We start from the raw sequence: 20,839 nt of genomic DNA, 5'->3' as shown, positions 1-20,839 counted from the left end.
TTGAGCTGGACTACGGCTTCTTCTTCACCGTGGAGGAAAGATCCAGCGCCTATTCCCAGGCGAGGGGTAGCACCTACGTGAAAAAAAAAAAAAAAAAGGAAGCAAGCGACATTTGGGAAGAGCTAAATGACGGGGAGAATTCGAAGCTTAAACGGGGGAACCGAAGAAAGGGAGCTACCTTACGAAGAAAAGAAACCAGTTTGGAAAGAACCAGCAGAGTTGCTACACGAAAGGGTGAAAGTGTGCACATGGTTGACGACACAAAGGATAGCACTGTCGCAGATAGCACGGTCGCGGATAGCATCGTTGGGGATAGTTTCGTCGGGCGTACCTCCGAATCGTGTAGTGGGACGAGGAGCGATTCGCAGAGCGTATCGGAGAGTGCACCGACGGGTCCTAGTGAGAACCGCGATGAGTCCTCCTTCAATTTGTTTTCGCTACAACTACTGCCCGATGTGTCAACCACCCAGGGAGAGAAGCCAGTCAAGTTAAAGCAAATGAATACGGATAAGTGCAAAAAGGGAGACACTCAAGGACGCGTGAACTACTCGAAAAAGCCAAGTGAGACGGAGGGAAGCAGCACAAGGTTCCTAAACCTAGTCAAAGAGAAAAACATATTGCGCAACATTTTATCATTCATGAAGTGCAGTGATTTGTTGGAGTTGCAAAAGACGTGCTCCATGGTCTACGTGCTGGTGAGCGACTTCCTGGACTATATATGCCTCCACATATTTTCAAAATTTAAGAGAGCCTACGAGGGGTACTTCACTCCCTTCGATTGTTTCTACAAGTACGAGGTTCTCTACACGGATAATCCGTCCTTCCGCCTAGACTGCATCCTGCTCGCGAAGGTGAGTGGAGTGGGGCGGTGAGGAGGAGCATAGTGCCCCGGCGAGTTACCCACCGAGACGCCGCCACCATGCCGCCTCTCCATAGGAGAAGTCCCTCCATAGAAGAAGTCTCTCTACCAAACCTCCTCTCCACCCCCCCCTTCAGATAGAAAAGCGCGCTGTCGGGTACAACAACCGATTCGGTTACAAGTACAAATACGAGTTCGACGCAAAGCAAAACAGCTACCATGTTTACTACAATTTCAACGTGCTTAAGAAAAACGTAGCGAGAAAAATCGAAATACACAAAGACATCTCGTATAACAATGGAGATGATATTAACGTCTCGCACATCATAAGTAACGACGTCTGTGCCAATGACTACATATGCATCCCAATAAATTTATTTAACATTATCGGCACAGTTAATTTCCATTCAATCACTTTTATGGAGAATAAATTGAGCAGACACGTCACGTATAGTAACGGCTTCGATGACCAGCTATGGTATGACAGGGAGGAATACAAGACGCTGATTAAGGAGGATAACTTGGTTTCTTCGGAGTGTTTTCTTCCATATTTGAAGCACGTGAAGACGATCTACTCCGGGATCGACGTGACCGTTATGAAGTCGATCTACAGGGCGGTCCAGCCTGGTACAACTGGAGAGTCCGTGCGCAGCCAAGCCACTGTTTGGCCACGTCGCCGCTTATCCACACCACCGCCTATCTACGTCTCCGCTTATCCACGACATCGCTCATCCACGACATCACTCCCTACTCACGAATTCTTCCCTCTGCAGGAAAGCTTGGCCGCCGGAGTTACGCCCTCTGGGGAAACCACTTCATAATCGAGAGCAATCTAGACCCCGTGTTCACCTTTCTGAAGCGAGAGGGGCTGCAGCACGACTACATTTACCATAATTTTTATCTGCGCGTGGGGGATTCCATCGTTTTTTACTTGATCCGTGGCGGCAATCACGACGTCTAAATTGGGGAGGAAGTAGCATCGTGTTCGTCGCGTGTTTTTTTTCCGCCACCTCACGTCGCCTTTTTAATTTCCCTTATTTGTCTCCCCCTGCGCGTCAGTTGGCCGCTCGTCTTGCCCCCCTCTCTTCCTCAGCGCGCTAATTAACGAACAGCAAGCCTAATGACTCCCTCTGGACATTTTTATTGCGAGCCAAAAATATGTCCAAATTCTTTTCATACATAAAGTAGTTCAGTACGTGGGTCCGGATCTGATTAGGGACCCTCCTTCGCAGGGCCTCTACGCAGTTAAAGAGTATGAATTTCTGCGTGTCATTTAGGTAGAGAAAATTGCCCAGGCAGATTACGAGCAGTTGTGAGTGCAGCTGCTCCGTTGTGAGGTTGTAAAAGTGGAGGAAGTGCAGAATGGACAGAATGTCATTGAGGTAAATCGGGCAGGTAGCTATCCCCCCAACATGAGCATCCTCCATCATGTGTGCGTCATTTTGTCGAGCGAGGTCGAACTTCACACATTTTCCAACCGCCTGCCGCACGAGATGCAGAATTTTGTGGGTTATGCTTAAGTCTACAATTTTGCGTCGAAGGAAACTTTCGCAAAGGAAAGAAATCTCTGCAATGTCGAGGGAGCTACACACGTTTTCGTTTTTGATAAATATGTCCAAAAAGAAGTTAAACGAATTTAAATAGGACTTCAAAATGTGAAATTTCAGAAATGGCATTCTTAGCATGTAGCTGAGGAGGAAGAAAAAGTTCTTCAGCAATTTGTTTGTTGCGTGGTGGTACTTATTTCGATATGGTGCGTCTTCCTCGTACAGGGAAAAGTTGTATGTGTACTGCTGGTCGTATAGAAAGGCAAGCGCGTCGTGGGGAGGAAGGTGCACCCCACTATGGAAGAGGCCTCTGCCTGGCCCCTCCTCCTTCGTCACACAATTTATAAAGTCGTATATGCCCTGCTCAGACCACTCGTTCATACTTGCGATGCACCCCCCCAGGGCGCGCTCAACTGCTCGGTTTAACTTCTTATCCGTGTAGTAGTTCTGTGCGTCCATGAAAGCGAGCAGAGTTAGCATGTTCCTGCGGAGAAGGGGGGTCCTCTCTTGGGCGATGAAGTACTTCACGACGTCGCCAATCAAGTCCTGCACATAGGAATTTTTGCGCCCCAGCTCTTTGTCATGGATAAAAATGGTTAGTACTTCCTTCATTTGGAACATGTTTCGCTCGTCCTCCGTTCCCTTGGCGACGAATGATTTGGTTTCTTCGATCGCTTCGGTTGTTCCGATGGCTTCGTCTGCTTCCACCACGTTGACGCATTCTCCCAGCATTTTGCCCACCTCGTTTTTTATCTGAGTTAACAGCGTGCCTTTTAATTTGAGTCCCTGATGCTTCCCCTCCCTGACTTTTATTTTCCGCTTCTCCCTCTTCACGTTTATGTTAATAAACGGTACGCTATCTTTGGAGACCTCCTTTTCGTATTGCTCCATGTCCACATCTTGCAAATTTTCGAGGACGTTCTCTGCCTCTGCATCATTTATATGTTGTACCATGGGCTGCTTCCCCTGAGGATCTTCCTTAACGGAGGAGCTTTTTTTCTCCTTATCGCCCTGTTGGGTTGTATCACTTCCTGTGGCATTATCCGCCATGGAGAGGTTTCCATCGGGGGAACCCCTGTCCATATTAACCAACTTGACTTTATAAATCAGAGGAAGGTGATTTATGGCGGAGTGTAAATTGGTGTGCGGGGCGAAGAGTACCTTCGACAGATCATAGGAAAAGTCATTCTCAATTTTGAAGTAGTACATTTCAAGGACGCTTAAGACCTTCCGAAGGACGTAACTGTCTCTGTAATTGACTCGACACATTAGGTAAAAAAGGATAAAGAGATCCTCATAGCCAAAGGAGTACTTTATAGCTTTTTTTATTAACTGGAGGAATTTTTTTTTTTCATCATTATGAATGTAGAAGGCGCACAGGTGGATAAAACATTTGCTGCTATTTATGTAGTTGAAGAAGTCATCACTAAATGGCATCGTTAATTGCTCTGCTTGTGTTTGTCTCGACTTTATGTAGTCCAGACCTTCGATTTCGTTCGGTTTGTTCTCCTGACTATTCAGTGGAGCCGCTTTCCCATTCGCTTCTCCAGGTGCCTCCCCCCCCCGCGGGTCAATCACTTTGTGTATTTTTTTCTCCACGTAAAAATAATCGCTCACAATTTTGTTTAGTTTCTCCTTGGGGACGCTGTTGAAGAAAAATCGCCTCTCCATGCGGTGCACGGCCCTTAGGAAGGCGCGCCGTTTCATTTTGGAGGTGTGTGTCTTGATAGGAAGCGTAGCAGTGTAACTTTGGCGGAGTAGCAGTGTGACCCTGACAGAGTAGCAGTGTAATCCTGGCGGAGTGGCCGTGTACCCCTTGGCCGTTAACGCTGGGAGTTATGTCCGACCTGACGACGTGGCACAGCTCAACTGATATAGAGGCATCATCCGGGGGGAACGCTTCGAGGAATAATTGCCCCTACATTTCAGCTAACATAGCGGAATAGCGAAACGGGGAAGTGGCCTCTCACGGTGTCGCAAAAAAGAAAAAAAAAACAGGGTGGACATTCTCACACCGATGGGAGAGGAGAGCCATCTCAGTCGTTGCGTTTCGCGGAAAAAACGGGAGGGCGGTTGAGCCAGAGGGTTGAAAAAGGTCAATTCAATATGCCTCCCAGTATTGAAGATACCGTTTAGTGTCGACACAGGTAGGTGCCATAGTGTAGTGGTGCTTAAGCGTAATCTGGCGAAGCCGCAATTTGGTGAGGGCATATTTTTGTCAGGCCATATTTTGACGAATTTTCTGCTTGACGAATGTACCTTCTGGTGTACGCCCAGCTTGGCCAAGGAACACCCCTGCGCGCCCCCGGTCTACCCCTCCTTATAGCGAACGCCACGAACCACAACGCGCTGCCCTTCCGGAGAGGCCCACCCACTTCGAGCGACGACCGAGAGGGGCATGCCCCCTATGAGTGTACAAAGAAGAATAAAGAGGACCCCGCGGGGTGCTCAAAATACTGTGCGCCACGTGGAGGAGGTGTCCCCCAGGGAATCTGTGCTTCCCATCTAACCGCTTCTCATCTCACCGCTTCGCATCTGATCGATTCCCTTCTTACCGCTTCCCCCCCAGCCCACCGCATGGCGGAGGAACCCACCCTGCGCAGCTTCCTGCAGCTGGAAGACGTGCGCGACCGGTACATCACCGACCTGAACACTGAGAAGCAGCGGTTCTCATACGCAGAGCTGTACGAGGAAGTGACTAAGCTGCGCTGCTTCCTAAAAGGCATCAACGTGCAGCCAGGGGAGGAGATCTCCATCATCCTCTTCAATAGCATTGAGTACGTCGTGAGCTTCCTGGGAATAAACTACAATAAAAACATATGCCTTCCATTGAATACCAATCTGAAGAAAGAGGAGTATGTAAGGTACCTAGTGAATAACTGCAAGTATATAATTATACACGACTATGATGAGGACGATGACAGTTATTTTTCGATGAAAAAAAAACATGGCTATTACAGAAATGTGTGCAAGTCGATTGAGGAGATAGGTAGCGAGCACCGCATTGGGGTTATTCGCATTAGAAAGAATAAAGAAGCGCCGTTTTTTACCTACTCGTTAAGCAGACCCATTGGCGGTAGGCACGCTACAGTCATCAAAGGAGAGCTAAAGGAGGACAACGGATTGACCAAAAAGGGAAGCGACGTCTGCCTCCATCTCCACACATCGGGAACAACAAGCAAAGTGAAGATAGTCCAACTTACGAATGAAAATATCAAAACGACCATCAGGAATATCACCAATTCGTACGGACTGAACAGAGAAGACAACACAGTTATTGTGATGCCTCTTTACCATGTGCATGGTTTAATCGGAGTGCTAATGCCAATCTTGTATGCCAAAGGGAATGTCCTTTTTCAAGTGGGCCACTCATTTAGTGCTTCTGAATTTTGGAAAAACGTCGTGCACCACAATGTTACTTACTTCTCGGCCGTCCCAACCATTTTGAATATTTTGCTCCTACGGTACGAGAGGGACTATTTGGTAGATGGCGTGAAGGTAAAACACAAGTTGAGATTTATTAGGACGTCCAGTTCGCAACTGGATGAGCATACGGAGAAGGAAGCGGAGGTGAAATTCGAGACGAACGTTTTGCAGGCCTATGGCATGACGGAGGCATGTCACCAGGTCAGCACGAATAAGCTTATTCTCACCGATGGGAAAGACGTAACAAGTGTTAAGAAGTACAAAAGTGTAGGAATTCCAAACGTAGGGGTAGTCATATATGACCACGAAAAGGAGAGAGTTTGTCGAAAAAATGAACTCGGAGAAATTTGCATTAACGGGAAGAACGTCATGTTTGGTTACAAGGAAGCGGAAGACAATGAAAATATATGTGTTCATGTAGACACTATGAAGGAAAGGACAGACTATATGGAGGGGAACCCCTTTTTGGCCACTGGCGAATGCGTTCCTTTCTTTAAAACTGGAGATGTTGGTTATATCGATGAAGAGAATTTCCTCTTCATTGCTGGCCGAATTAAGGACATAATAAACAGGGGGGGCGAAAAGATCATCCCCAACGAAATCGACGACGTGCTGAGGGATGACCCGCGGGTTTTGGACTGCTTAGCCTTTGCGTCTACGGATGAGGTGTATGGCGAGGCCATCCACGCGGCGGTCATTTTGGACGAGAAACAGTTGCCCTGTGGGGACGCCCTCCAGAAGGCGCAGCCTGGAAGTTTCACGTGGGGGGGCACTTCGCCGAAGGATTCGATTACCGCTTCCGGCCCCCCGCAGCATGCCGACCCCCCCGCAGAGAACCAATTCAACGTGGAGGTCTCGTTGAGTCTGAACTTTAAATACCACCACCTGCGGGAGGAACTAACGGAGCACATGAAGAAACGACTAGCCGATTTCAAAGTGCCGAAGAAGATCTACTTTGTGAATCATTTCTTAAAAACGGACACGGGGAAAGTATCCAGAAGGAAGATGGCCGAAGGGGTTGATCATTTGAAAAAAACTCCACTGAGCCTATTCGACGTGCTAGCCTTATGTCTGAAGAAGGCCCATCTGGATGATTACATTTACGGCCTGTATGGAATTCCCCTGAACAGAATGATCTACAGTTTTTTACGCAACAAAATTTACTACATAAGTTTTAGGAACGAAATAAATGCTTCCCTCAGTTGCAGCTATGTTAATTTTTTCGACCAGAACAAGGAGAAGAAAAAAGTGGGAATCATTTTAACATGCTCAGGACCAGCATTTGTGAATGCCCTGCCTGGGCTGTACAATGCCAAGGTGAACCACTTTCCGCTTATCTTGATATGCTTCGAGAATTTTACTGCTAAAAATTTGACTGAGTTTGGTAAGCGGCAGAATTTCCAGTACTTCCCACAGCAGCAATTTTTGGCAAAGGCCAAGGAGATGTGTGCAGGGGTGTTCCATGTTGATTCACCGGATGCATTTCCGGAGCAGCTATACAATTGTTTTGAGGCATCTATACGGATGAAGTTTCCTGTTTACTTAAACTTGAGTTATGACCTAATCGGGAAGGAAGTGACTCTTGACAGGGCTCTACACTTATTGGATCTGAGTGAAGGCTACGCACGGAGGTACCACAAACCATTGAACGTGGAAAACGGACGAATTATTATTTCCAAAGAGGAGGAGCAAAAATTCCAGAAATTGTTGCAGCTATTTTGTAGGATTTACCAGAATAACAAAAGAGGAGCGATTTTCCTAGGCACCAACTGCAACCATGGCGCTAAGTACGTCTTGAAGTTGTCTCACTTGATGAGGATACCCATATATGCTAGCACTATGGCCAAATTTTTTGTTAAAGAAAATTATCTCTACAATGCTAATCAGTGTAAATCATTCCTCTTCGAAAATCTGGACTTTTGCTTCGCCTTCGGAACGGTCTACAATTTTTATTTCAACTTTGGCAACTTCCCACAGTGTAAGAAGGAGAATATGCTTTGTGTTGATTTAACGAATGATGTATTTGACCCTCAAGTGGATTCCCACTGCGAGCACTTCTTCTTCTCCGACTTGTACAGAGTGGTGAAGCAGTTATATTTCTCCCTCAAAGGGGGGTCCGCCCTCTCCATTGATGTGGACGCACGAATGAGTTGGGTAGCCGCCATCCAAGAGGCAAAGCAGAGGAGCATACATAAACTTTGCTGCCAAGTGGCGACCCAGCACTTGGTTTCTGAACGGTTTACCATGGAGCAGGTCATGCTTCTCCTCAGACACTGCCTGATTGATTATTTCTTCGCCCGGAATGAAATTCCAGCGACGTACAGACGATACTTTATCGATTATTTTAAGTACGTTGACCGGGGGCAGCTGCGCGGGGTGTTTCACGGGGAGGTCCTCCCTCATGGGGATGGCGAAGCAGATCTGGGTGCGCCGCAAAGCGACTGCGATCTGAGTGACAGCAGCTCGGAGGGGCGAGATGAAAGGGACGACACAGCCGGAGGCCCCTTGCCCACGAAGAGTAAGACATGGGAGAACAAGACATGGGGGAACAAAACATGTGTGAAAAAAACATGCCCGAACAGCACATTCCCGAACAGAAAACACAAGTTCCTCAACCAGGAAATAAAAAAACGAGTCGTAATCACCAACGAAGGGTCCATAACGCTACACTTGGGAATATTATATTTACCCCATCTCGGGCCATACAATTTTGTCGTTCCGCAGATCAATGGAATGATGGGTGTATCAATGAACGCAGCTATTTGTGCCGCCCTGAACCATCCGGAAAATGTTGTTTTTGCAATTTTAGGAGATTCCTCTTTTGGCTTTACCTCCAACGAAGTAGAAACCATGTGCCGCTTCAAGTTAAAAGTTGTTCTCATTATTTTAAACAACAACGGGATATATGGTGATAGGGACTTCCAAACAAAGGGACCCCATTTTGACGAGGTGAACAAGGATGCCCATTTTTTTCTTCACAATCCATCCGCTCTTTACCATTTTAGCAAGTATGAAAATTATGTGACTGCCCACGGGGGGTATGGTCGCTATGTTGATAATCGGGAAGACTTTCTCCAGCAGATGAAGCACGTCATGAGCGAAAGTTTTAACTCCTTCCCAGTATTACTAAACGTTATCGTGGGGGAGGCGCAGTCGGTTAAGTTTGACGTGGACAAGTATATACAGTGAGGCAGGGCAAGTTGGGATGAGTTTTTTTTTTTTTTTTTTTTTTTTTTTTTGTTCCCCCCCTCACCAGGTGGGCCAATCGGTTGATGAGCGATCCACCTTTGTAGCGTCGGTTCAGTGCGCTCATTTATTTTATGGATCTGTATAGATCTCCCCCTTTTTACCTTTTAATTCTGCACCGGACGAGGCCACATGGACGTGTGTATCTGTACATGCACATTGTTAGATAAACATCCATGAGAGAGCATCCCCGTGCATGCAATTTTTAAAATTTAATGATGTACACCTGTTTGGAGCCGCTCCCCGCAGTGTTGGGGATGCGAGCCCAGACCATTTCAAATTGTTTAAGTGGAATACGCGATGGATATGCGTCACTTTTAGCGCTTACAAAGAATGCTCCGTTATCTGGGGGGTCGGGGATGGAAACAACTACTGGCATGATGCGCGAAATTCTGTTTAGCCAACCTGTTGAGCGTGGCAACGTTCGCTAACCACTTAGGTGGTACGTTTCCGCTTGTCAACTTAATGCGGAGAATCAGAGAGAGAGAGAAAAAATGGACACAGCGGAGTGGGCCCTTACGTGGGCCACAGCCATCTCTGTTTCACAGCGGAAGTGGACGCCGCAACCAAAGGTTCTTTTCAATTGCGCACATGTAGGTGGTTACCACTGACACTTTGTGTGGTTGTGTGGGAGGGGAGATTCCCCTCTCCTGTACAATAAAAAAAAAATTGACGTATTGGAGTGGCCCCCTTTTGGCAACAACGTACAATTGTTCATCCCTAACGGGGAGGGAATACTTCAAAAAATTGGCTCAACTCGAAGGGGCAAAAATATTAATTGCCATTTTTCATCGCAAAAAAAAAAAAAAAGTTCACCTGTACACGATTTGTTTGGCGAAGGGGCCATACTGTTACAGCTGCATAAAGTTATATATTATGTGCATGCTGAAATGGAAAAAAAAACAAAGTGTCCTCCTTTTTGCAAAAAATAAATCAGCCACAGGGAAATGCAAAAGGGACGAATTTGGAAAAACGGGGGAGGCACCTTGCAGAGGAGTATGCCCACGTGTTTCTTTCCCGTGGAGCCCTTTTCATAACAGAGCCTTACACGTTTTCGTTTCTTCGCTTTGGTCGCTACGCATGTGCGTGTATTTGTGCGCAGCGCAAACTTTTATCCTCCTCCAGGTTTTGGTGCATACTTCTCTACTCGTGTAGTGTACTTTTCTTTGGGCCGGGGCAAGGGGCCACTTTCCTTTTTATTTTTGCTTATCGTGACCACCATTTCTTGCAAAGTCGTGCTCGCTTCGCTGTTTTATTTGCTCCCTTTTAGTAACCTTACCATGTCAATGCCATGTCACATCGCATCATATTAATGCCCATATATGATTCCCTTATTGTGTTGTTTTTTTTTTCCCACTTTGTGTTTACGATTTTATTCCCCCGGAAGGATAACGATTAAGTGTTTAACAAAAAAAAAAAGAAAAAAAGTCCCATTCCGAGTCAAAGAAAAAAAAAAAAAAAAAAGCGATTTTTCGTCAACTTCATCAAAATTATGCAATATCAAAGTTGATCGAGTTTTTAACTGGCATTTGCGCAAACGTAGTATCTTGTGACAGGAGCTTGTTTCGTCTGCGTGCTGGAAGAGAAAGGCCATTTTTACGCGAAAGTTCGCTGCCCCTTTGTTTGTATGACTGTTTGCCCGGAGGCATAAGCGCACACGAGGGTATGCACATAACGAGATAACTTACAAAACACGAGCACATCCGTTGACACCTTTGACACGTCGTTGTGAAGGACATTTTTTTTGCAAGCGCACGTGTGCATTTCGTGAGCCTCGAAAACTTCCCTGGCTACCGCGTTACGGTGCCCCCCTTGAGTGTGTACCCCATAATGGAGAACAGTGCTGATGTGAAGGCCGTGGCCGATGAAAACAACGGAGATGGGAAAGTGACGAAAAAGAAGAACCTGAGCAGACTCATTGTGGAGGAAGCAACAAACGATGACAACTCCGTTGTGGCCCTGAACACCAAGCGAATGGAGGAATTGAACTTTTTCCGAGGGGATACCATCTTGATTAAGGGAAAGAAAAGGCACTCCACCATTTGCATCATTTTGAATGACAACGACTTGGATGAAGGCAAGATTCGGATCAACAAAGTTGCCAGGAAAAATCTTAGGGTTTGCTTGGGAGGTAACGCGCAGGGAATTACTCGCGGATGTACTCGCCGATGCACTGGCGGACTGTCCCACCCTGTGTAGACTGGCCACAGCAGGGCAGGACCTATCACTTCCCAGGCACCGCTCTAACGCCACTAACATCGATCTTTCGTATGGCCTCTCTTCCCCATCGTCGCTCCTTCGCATGGCCGCTCTTCTCCATCGTCACACTTCCCCATCACCGCGCCTCCCCCCCCGCAGACATCGTCTACGTGAAACCGTGCCCCGAAATCCCGTACGGAAAGAAGATCCAGGTGCTACCCCTTGATGACACCATCGAAGGCCTTGCGAAGGACACCCTGTTCGAGATTTTCCTGAAGCCGTACTTCAGCGAATCGTACAGACCAGTCAAGAAAGGCGACTTGTTCCTTGTCCGAGGTGGGTTCATGTCGGTAGAATTCAAAGTCGTTGAAGTTGACCCAGATGACTTCTGCATCGTTTCTCCAGACACGGTGATATACTACGAAGGAGACCCCATCAAAAGAGACGATGAAGAAAAGCTAGACGAAATAGGTTATGATGACATAGGAGGATGTAAAAAACAGCTAGCTCAAATTAGAGAAATGATTGAAGTGCCACTGAGACACCCGGGATTATTTAAGACGTTAGGGGTGAAACCACCCAGAGGAGTATTGCTATATGGACCCCCAGGAAGTGGAAAGACATGTATAGCGAAAGCTGTGGCAAATGAAACAGGAGCCTATTTTTTTCTCATAAATGGACCAGAAGTAATGAGTAAAATGGCAGGAGAAGCAGAAGCAAATTTGAGGAGAGCCTTCGAAGAAGCAGAAAAAAATTCCCCTGCAATTATCTTCATTGACGAAATTGATTCCATTGCTCCTAAAAGAGAAAAAACCAACGGAGAAGTTGAAAGGAGAGTCGTTTCACAATTGCTAACTCTAATGGATGGAATAAAAACTAGAGGCCAAGTAGTAGTCATAGCAGCGACGAATAGGCAAAATTCGATAGACCCTGCGCTGAGACGATTTGGTAGATTTGATCGAGAAATTGACATAGGAGTACCAGATGACAATGGAAGGTTTGAAATTTTAAGAATACACACGAAAAATATGAAGCTATCTCCAGATGTGAAGCTAGAAGAACTGGCAAGCAGCACACACGGTTTTGTTGGTGCCGATTTGGCTCAGCTATGTACAGAAGCCGCACTAACATGTATCCGAGAAAAAATGGATGTAATCGATTTGGAAGATGAAATTATTGACAAGGAGGTGTTAGAAAGTATGTGCGTAACACAGGATCATTTTAACATGGCCTTGGGTACATGCAACCCATCGTCGTTACGAGAAACCGTTGTTGAAGTTCCGAATGTTAAATGGGATGACATTGGTGGACTAGATGAAGTGAAGAATTCGTTACGAGAAATGATTCTCTATCCAATTGACCATCCAGACAAATTTGAAAAATTTGGTTTGTCTCCATCTAGGGGGGTTTTATTTTATGGACCCCCAGGTTGTGGTAAAACGTTACTAGCCAAAGCCGTTGCATCTGAATGTTCAGCTAATTTTGTATCCATTAAAGGTCCAGAACTGCTAACCATGTGGTTTGGTGAGTCGGAAGCCAATGTTAGAGAAGTGTTCGACAAAGCTAGAGCTGCGGCACCTTGTGTTCTATTCTTTGACGAATTAGATTCTATTGGAACACAGAGAGGGTCTACCCTTGGAGATGGAAGCGGTGCTGGAGATCGAGTGATGAATCAGTTACTAACCGAAATTGATGGCGTCGGACCGAAGAAAAATCTCTTCTTTATAGGAGCAACCAACAGACCTGAATTGTTAGATGAAGCATTACTAAGACCAGGAAGACTAGATCAATTGATTTATATTCCTTTGCCTGATTTAGCTGCTAGAATTTCTATCCTAAGTGCAATATTGAGGAAGTCCCCCGTAGCTGATAATGTGCCTATAGACTTTTTGGCCCAGAAGACCGCCGGATTTAGTGGCGCCGATTTAGCAGAGATGTGCCAGAGGGCCGCCAGAGCGGCCATTCGAGATTCCATCGATGCGGACGAAATGAATAAAAAGTCTAAGCTACAAATGGATCCAAATGTGAAGAGCGAAAATGGAGAGAATGGTCAAAGCATTCAAAATGGTACCACTGTGCAGAATAACGAAGAAAGTACCATCAAATATGAAATTACGAGGCACCACTTCAAGGAGGGACTAGCTGGCGCTAGGAGAAGTGTTTCACAAGCCGACCTAATTAAGTATGACAACTTTAGAATAAAGTTCGATCCTCTGTACAAGACGAAGACGGGTGGTGGAAACGATGACTTCATCATCGACTGGCCCGATGAGGAGAACAACGAGGAACCACAGGAGTACAACGTGGATGATGACTTGTACTCGTAGTTCGGCGAGAGTGTGCGTCTTCTTCGCGTGGCTATACAGCCGTGCGTACGCTGCATGGTCGTACCGTTGTGCTCACTCTGCCCTGTTGTACACTTACGAAATTTTTTCCCAGCACGCCGTTATCGAATTCCCCACCGGTCAGCTGTGCACACCTGTGTGCATACATCCCCCCGTGCAACAACATCCCACCTGCACGCCTTTTTTAATTCCCCTTTTGCCATTATAACAAAGTTGTACATTTTTTAAGCCAAGAAGGGGGCCAGAATTACACCGCCCGCCTTCTCTTCACAGTTTACGTATAGGTGTGTGTCCCAGTTTGGGGGCTTTCCCCCTGTGTCCATCTGTACGTCTGTGTGAATTAAATAAAACCGTTAAATTTTTAACAAATTTAAGTGATAGCATCTTTTGGAAGCGTCTTTTGGATAGTCTCCTTTTGGGGAGCCTCCTTTTGCACCGTTTTGGCCAACAACATATGCGCAGTTTTATGCGTAAGGAGGTTGCTGCGTGGTCAGCTAATGCGGCCCTTTTGCTTCTAAAAAGTGGGACAATTGGGGGGAGGTATCCTTCTAAGGGGCAGCAAGCTTCACCTACGTTAGGGTGTATATAGATATATATGTACGTACATGTGCTCACCGCATGTGTCGTAGACGCGGAGGTGCACCTCCCTTCCCTTCTTCCCAACACCGCGACATTTTCTTTGGAGAACTCCCAACACTTAGAAGATCAACACCGGGGGGTAAAAAGGACAGCAGCTTGAAAAATAAAAAAAAAAGAGAAACAGACACGGAAAGGAACGAAGCGAAGTTGCCCGATTGAACAGGTCAGCTCCCTATGAGTGAAGACGACATGCGAAAACATACCCTTTTGTGAAAAATAGGGAAACGCGGAGAACATTTTAAAACGGGGTAAGTATAGGCGCCCTAAACGGCCATGACGCGAATGACGTAATTTGCCCAAAAAAAATTTTAGTGGTGGGATAAGACTCTCGTTCTCATAAGTGTATATCCTTAGGTGGGTCTGCACACACGCTTCCAAACGAATGAGAGGGGTTAATTTGGAAATTATTTGGTAGCCCTTTGTGGAACGCCACAGGTCACCGTACAATGGAGTTCCAATTTTTCCAGGTGTAAAATTTCCGGATGTTCAACTTGTGTAGAAGTAGACAGTCTTCCCAATTGAAAGACAGTCTACATCCCGTTGCTAAAAAATGAAGCGCTTAAAAATAACATTTTGTTTTGCTGTCCAGTTTGTAGCTAGCTAGAAAAAAAAATGCCACAATTTTTCTGACCTGTTCATACTTTTTAAGGTTTTTTTTTTTTTTTTGAACAAATATGTATATATAAAAAGTTATTTTTTTTTTCTGGAAAATATCTGTGTATATCAAGCCAAAATGTCAAAAGGCACATAAGCGATTTATAATAACATAGAGTATTATAAAATTTGAGGGGGGGGAAGACAAAGGGGCGTCGACAATGAAACTGCCAATTTTGTTGTTCTTCATTTGGGATGGGAAGTTTAAGGGAGAGGCAGCCCTTCGACCAGCTTTGCGCTCATCATTTCCGCGGTTACCATTTCGACGTTTGTCATTTCCGCGATGCGCCGTTTTTCTGCGCGCGTGCCTCGCACTGAGATAACTGGAGATTACCTGGAGATGTGTTCCTTCCATGTTATCACGCAGCAGCAGTTAAGCTTCCCCTCCGATAGGATGCAGAAGTGACAATTTTTTCAAAATTTTTTCCCCTTTGATTAGAAGCATACTTAAACGTAAAACTAGCACTTTTGAATTGTCTATTTTTGCAATTTTTAAAACGTCTTCGTTGAGTCCTTTTGAACTTTTATTTTACTTTATTTTTTTTTCTCCTACAGTTTGCTTATCTTTTTTAAAAAAGATTACACTGCATGCTATGTCTTATTTGACGAAATTGCTGATTTGAGACTAATCAGCATGCCTAAAAAGTCTGAGAAAGAGTAGCCCTTTGTGCACTTAGGGATAAAGCGAATTTCTGTACCATTCACATGATGAGCTGAGGACACAATATCGTCGAAGAGAGAGCTTTTTAAGCCCGTTATGAGAAGTATACACCATTTTTTACTTCATTTATTTATATTTTTTTCTTTTTTGTGAACCTACAAGGGGTGTTTCATGCTTCATATTGCCCACGCGACGTCGCTTTGTCGTAGAGAACCGAATCATTGCACTAATGTTACTGGAATCAGTTTTAATATTGATATTGTTGACCTTCTGAAGAATGCTGGATTTGCTCCTGCTATGAATAATGCGCCATCAATATTTATGCACATGAAAAAAAAAAGGAAAGAAAGACGAGGGAACAGAACTGGAGAAATCCCCGCTTGCATGCACACCTGCCCATGATCAGTCACATGTGAAGAAAAATCACCACACCGTTGTCACACTTGCCAAGTTGCGCAATCGAGGTGTATACAAATATATGTATATTTATATGCACAAAACGACGAGACCAATGAGTCGAACATAAAATGAGCCCCTTTTCACTTCAAAAGATAATTTTTAATGACAACAAATTGTTGAGCTGTGAAAATGCCCCTAAGGACGATGCCGCTTCGTTTAAAAACCTCACCACATCACAATTTAGAAGCGAGAAAGGAAAAACTGAGGTTCCCCACCGGAAGGATGGAAACAACGAACTGAAGTGTGCACCAAATTTTGACGATATGCCAAATGGTTCCTCCCAGCAAAATTGTGCTGACCACAGAAGTGGACCCCCCGCAATGAATACTGCACACACCTTGGAGAACAATACAAATAGGGGGTACATGAATTTGATAAAAAATAACGTAAGAAATGTTATCAGTAATATAATTAATAGGAAATCCATACTGGGAAGGAAAAACAACCAAGACGTTAGAGAAGACGAGAAAAAAATGGCAGGTGAAGTAAAGAACAGGGGTCAGAATAGTAATGCAGCTCTGAGAAAAGATAAGAACACCAATGTAGATCTGAGAAAAGATAAGAACACCAGTGTAGCTCTGAGCAAAAGTGTAGAATTTCCTGACACCAATGGGCCATCACCAGATGCGAAACCGGTGCCAAGGGGTACTGAAAAAAAGGGAAGCACCTCCAACTGGGTTAGAAGCAACCATGAAGATAAGTCCTCCGTTAGAAAAACATGGATAAACTTAAAAAATGTCCACAAGGATGTTGCCAGAAATGATGCCAAAAATGATGCCAAAAATGATGACAAAAATGATGACAAAAATAATGCCAAAAATGATAACTCAAAGGTGAGTCTGAAGGATGTGGCAAAACACATCCCCGATCAGTCAGATGGAGGTAAGAGACAGCTAAGCGGAAGGGGAACTCCAACAAATGAGAACAATCGAATCGCACAAAAGGTCAGCCACGGGGACCAGAGCAGAACCAACAGAAGTAGCGAAGCAGTGAAGGAGAAAGCATGCAATGATGCGGCGTCTTCAATTAGTAGACCAAGCGCACTAAGTGGGAAGGGACAATCGCTTATTAGAAGAGTCCCCTCCCCAACTAACAGAGGCACAGCGCTAGCAACCAAACCGTTCATATTGGGAATAAAAAAAAATGAAAAAATCCCGAATAAGCAAAACGTCTTCACCTCGAGGACCACACACAACAGAGAAAAATACATAGGCAGAAGTACCACCCCAAATTTTCTGCAAAATGATAGCTTTCAAAAAAACTTAAAAAAGACATTAATTGACACCATCATGAATCCTGACAAGGGGGACCGCACACCGGAACTAGCGGCACCGTTAAGAACAACGCCGAGGATAACGCCAGGGATAACACCAAGGACGACGAAAACGCCAACAGCAACGAATATGCTGAACAGAAGTGGACACCGGGACTTACTCAGAAGGGAGACAATTTTAAATCAAAAGGGCTTTACACATGGAGATAAGACAAAACGCGTGATCAAATATTCGTCGCCAGTCAGTGCGAATAGTGCCAAAGCGATTAGCTCCCACATGAAAGGGGAGAACCCGTTAGAAACGAAGCAGCAAATTATGAGGAGGTACTCTACAGCGGTTAGAAACAGAAACTCAGTGTTAAGAAAGAACAGCGTAAGGACAAATGGACACCTCTCCCTTTATAAACTAAATGGGGAGGGAAACGAAAAAAAAAAATTAGCCTATCAGCCAAATCATACACCGAAGATGATCAACTCTATTAACCACGCGCAAGCTCCTGACAAAACGGAATGGAGTAGCAAAGAGGATGGAAAAGCTTCTCATAATGATGTCTCGCCGAGCAATGCAAATTATAAGAATGAAATGGCCTCTAAAATGTTCCCCTTTCAAAGGAATAAAATAGACGGGGTGGCGAATTCGGCTCTAAAAAATGGAAGACCGATTAAGCAAACTTCACCAAAAGGGGAAGCTAAATATAGGAATAATCCTGCGTCGAAGCAAGGTACAGAAAAATGGGGACTACATAAACGGATGGGAGGAAATAATGAACCATCCCCTCTGCATATGCCTAGACGATCCAGCACGATGAATTCTACCATGGTAAATAAGGAATGTTCAGTGCAAAGTAGGACACTTAAACTGTCTGATAGTGTAGCTAAGGGTCAGGTAAAAAAAGGGATGGATCTTAAAACGGGATACAAATTAGATAGAAGTATGGGGAACAAACGTTTTTTCCAAGTAGATAATATTGAGAAAGTGGGCCCTGCGAATCATGGTGTGAAGTGTAAAAGTAGGTATGCCTCGGAAGGAGACGAATGTGTGGGGGGTCATCTTGATGATGAGAATGGGTCCCTCCCCAATTATGTTGTCAAGGGGGAGCAAAGTAGTGGCAAGGGGGAACAATCAGCGAGGGGAGCGCCACTTGAGGGGCCTGACCAAAGCGACGTGATGAATCGACAAACGGGGGAAGCACTTCCCGAAGGAGAAATAAAAAAAAGTGCCAACCCCGCAAAGCATACACCAGATGGAGTAGTCACAAAGGACGAGGTATATTACGACTCATCAACAGTCAACTCGGCACAGACGAAGTACCGCGAAACAGATTTATATGAAGATTTTAACGACACCACCATGATGGTGTTAAAGAAAAATTTGGACTATGGAGAGGAGACGCCTAGCTGTGTTACCCCCATTTTGGTAACTCAGCGGGAGGATCAGCATCATGTCGATAATATCTACAACGGTGACAATTTAAGCGCGCAGTGCGTGAAAATAGAAAATGGCCCTCCCTACAAGCTGGCGGAATGTGTCTTTCCCGGAGAAGAGCCTGCCTATGAGGTGGAAAAAGTGGATACACAGAAGGGGGGACCAAACAGTGAGGTGGTGGAAGTCAAACTGGAGGGAGCTGAACTGGACGAAGCTGAACCGGATAAAGATGAACCGGACGAAGCACAACCGAATGAAGCTGAACCGGACAAAGCTCAACCGGACAAAGCTGAACCGGACAAAGCTGAACCAGACAAAGCTGAAACGGACAAAGCTGAACCAGACAAAGCTGAACCGGACAAAGCTGAACCGGACAAAGCTGAACCGGACGAAGCTGATAAAAGTGGTTCCTCTCCCACGGCACAGAGTGACATCTTGGAAGATGATGCACTTGTTAACAACGATACAGAAAAAAGCAGCGCGAACCATGTACGAGTAAACAATCAGCCGGACGGGCTGCTCACCCTGCTAGGGAGAGAAGTGGCCCAATTTTGCACCGCCGAAGAAACAGTCAGGGATGAAGCGATAAATGCCCTTAGAAGTGAGAACGATAAGGTAGACGATTCAGACAGTGAGTTCATCACCCTCGTGAAGGAGGAGAATCTCCGCAAGGATCCCTCATCGGACAATGTCAGCAGCCATGTACAAATGAACGGGGAAGATAACATACCCGTAAAGGAAGAACAAAACGGGGATGTCCTCATTCGAGGTGATAGTCGTCACATCATAATTGAAGAAGAAGAAGAACAACAAGGCAATAATTACCATGAGGAGAATGAGGGAGTAGCCGAAATAGGGCAAAGCAAAAAAAGCCATTATGTATGCATAAGAGTAGAATCCGAGGATGAAGACGTCATTACTGAGAATGTCAAAATTTACTTAAAGAGCAAAAGCCAAGAGGATGGATTCGAAGTCGAATGGGGAGGAGCTGCTTCTAAAAATTGCGTAACTAACCAAAGCGTAAAAAATGATGAAAATATCTCGACACAGGAGAATACTGGACAGGTGAGCAAATTGGCCGTTTCGCACGATCCTGTGGGAAGTTGCAACTTGAAGGACGGGAGCAAAACGGGGGAAGCTATTATAAGAGGGGGGGAAATGAGCGACCAAGAAGGGATGATGCTGGAGGGGGAGCAGGAAGAAAGGATGATACTGGAGGGAGAGCACGAAGAAAGATCATACTCCCAACGTAGCGGCAAAGATAAAGTGCTGCTAACCCCCCGTAAGGAGTGCAGTGGAGGAGCTGAGTCACCTGAAACACACCGCGCAAAGCGACTCCCATCTAGCTTAAGAGAGGGTAATAACACACCGCCAGAACTTGGGAGGGAAAAAAGAGGTGCACGTGAAAATAATAGCGCCATTTGTGGAGACGAACAAGGCAGTAAGAGGGGAAGCCATTTTAAGGCAGTCCAAATATGTGCAGCCCTGCCCTGTGGGAAGTATTTCCCTCGAAGGAGGCACAAAATGGTGAGGAAAAATAACATGTATAATTTCTGCTCCAAGTACAAGAGGAATTACAATCTCAGATTACATCATCGCAAGGTGAAGGAAAGAAAAGTGGCGAGCGATGGAGGAAAGAACGAACAGGCTGGTACACATGCAGAGAGGGGCTTCTCATGTGAAGGGATCATTTTAGGGGGGGAAGCATATCCGGGTGCTGAGCAGGGAAACGCTTCTTCCAACGAAGGCGTCGCCGATCAATTGTGCAGTGGGAAAAAAAGGAAAATTGGTAAACTGCTGATAAATGTTGCCACCCCCAATCGCCTTTTGAAGAAAAAAAAAACGCAGCCAAGTTCACTCGTCAAGAGTCGTTCCCCGGGAGGGTTGACGTGCAGGGTGAGGATGTCCAGGGGCGGTGAGGGCCGCAGAAAGGGGAAAGGAAAAGAGTTAAAAAAGGGGGAGGTGTGTGGTGTAGTTATGTCCCAGGTGGAAGAAGTGGTAGAAGCGTCGCCCCCGGTTGAAGAAGTGGTAGAATCGTCATCCCCGGTTGAAGAAGTGGTAGAATCGTCATCCCCGGTTGAAGAAGTGGTAGAATCGTCATCCCC

The 20,839-nt window shown here is 45.5% G+C and overlaps 5 protein-coding genes across 5 annotated transcripts in view; 4 read left to right on the top strand and 1 right to left on the bottom strand.

Moving 5' to 3' along the window:
• C922_00908 (hypothetical protein) overlaps window positions 1-1,820 on the top strand; it is a gene marked incomplete at both ends in the record, with an annotated part of 2,404 nt that extends 584 nt beyond the window's left edge. The window contains 3 exons of the mRNA XM_008816520.1: window positions 6-851; window positions 997-1,486; window positions 1,633-1,820. Coding sequence (XP_008814742.1) covers window positions 6-851; window positions 997-1,486; window positions 1,633-1,820 — 1,524 coding nt within the window. The remainder of the gene's footprint in view (window positions 1-5; window positions 852-996; window positions 1,487-1,632) is intronic.
• A 136-nt stretch (window positions 1,821-1,956) lies between these two features.
• Window positions 1,957-4,113, bottom strand: C922_00907 (hypothetical protein; the record flags this gene model as incomplete). The annotated part of the gene is made up of 1 exon (XM_008816519.1): window positions 1,957-4,113. One exon carries the CDS (start codon window positions 4,111-4,113, stop codon window positions 1,957-1,959), a length of 2,157 nt encoding a protein of 718 aa, XP_008814741.1.
• Window positions 4,114-4,983: 870 nt separating this feature from the next.
• On the top strand, window positions 4,984-9,021 carry C922_00906 (hypothetical protein; the record flags this gene model as incomplete). The annotated part of the gene is made up of 1 exon (XM_008816518.1): window positions 4,984-9,021. One exon carries the CDS (start codon window positions 4,984-4,986, stop codon window positions 9,019-9,021), a length of 4,038 nt encoding a protein of 1,345 aa, XP_008814740.1.
• Window positions 9,022-10,908: 1,887 nt separating this feature from the next.
• Window positions 10,909-13,604, top strand: C922_00905 (cell division cycle protein 48; the record flags this gene model as incomplete). The annotated part of the gene is made up of 2 exons (XM_008816517.1): window positions 10,909-11,209; window positions 11,437-13,604. The coding sequence occupies 2 exons, from the start codon at window positions 10,909-10,911 to the stop codon at window positions 13,602-13,604; spliced, it is 2,469 nt and encodes an 822-aa protein (XP_008814739.1).
• Window positions 13,605-16,103: 2,499 nt separating this feature from the next.
• The window catches only part of C922_00904 (hypothetical protein), a gene marked incomplete at both ends in the record, with an annotated part of 10,400 nt that continues 5,664 nt past the window's right edge, over window positions 16,104-20,839 (top strand). Inside the window, one exon of the mRNA XM_008816516.1 lies at window positions 16,104-20,696. Coding sequence (XP_008814738.1) covers window positions 16,104-20,696 — 4,593 coding nt within the window. The remainder of the gene's footprint in view (window positions 20,697-20,839) is intronic.

The sequence above is a fragment of the Plasmodium inui genome, assembly GCF_000524495.1.
Source record: "Plasmodium inui San Antonio 1 unplaced genomic scaffold supercont1.3, whole genome shotgun sequence".
NCBI lineage: Eukaryota > Apicomplexa > Aconoidasida > Haemosporida > Plasmodiidae > Plasmodium > Plasmodium inui.
This window is presented reverse-complemented; position numbering and strand designations above follow the sequence as displayed.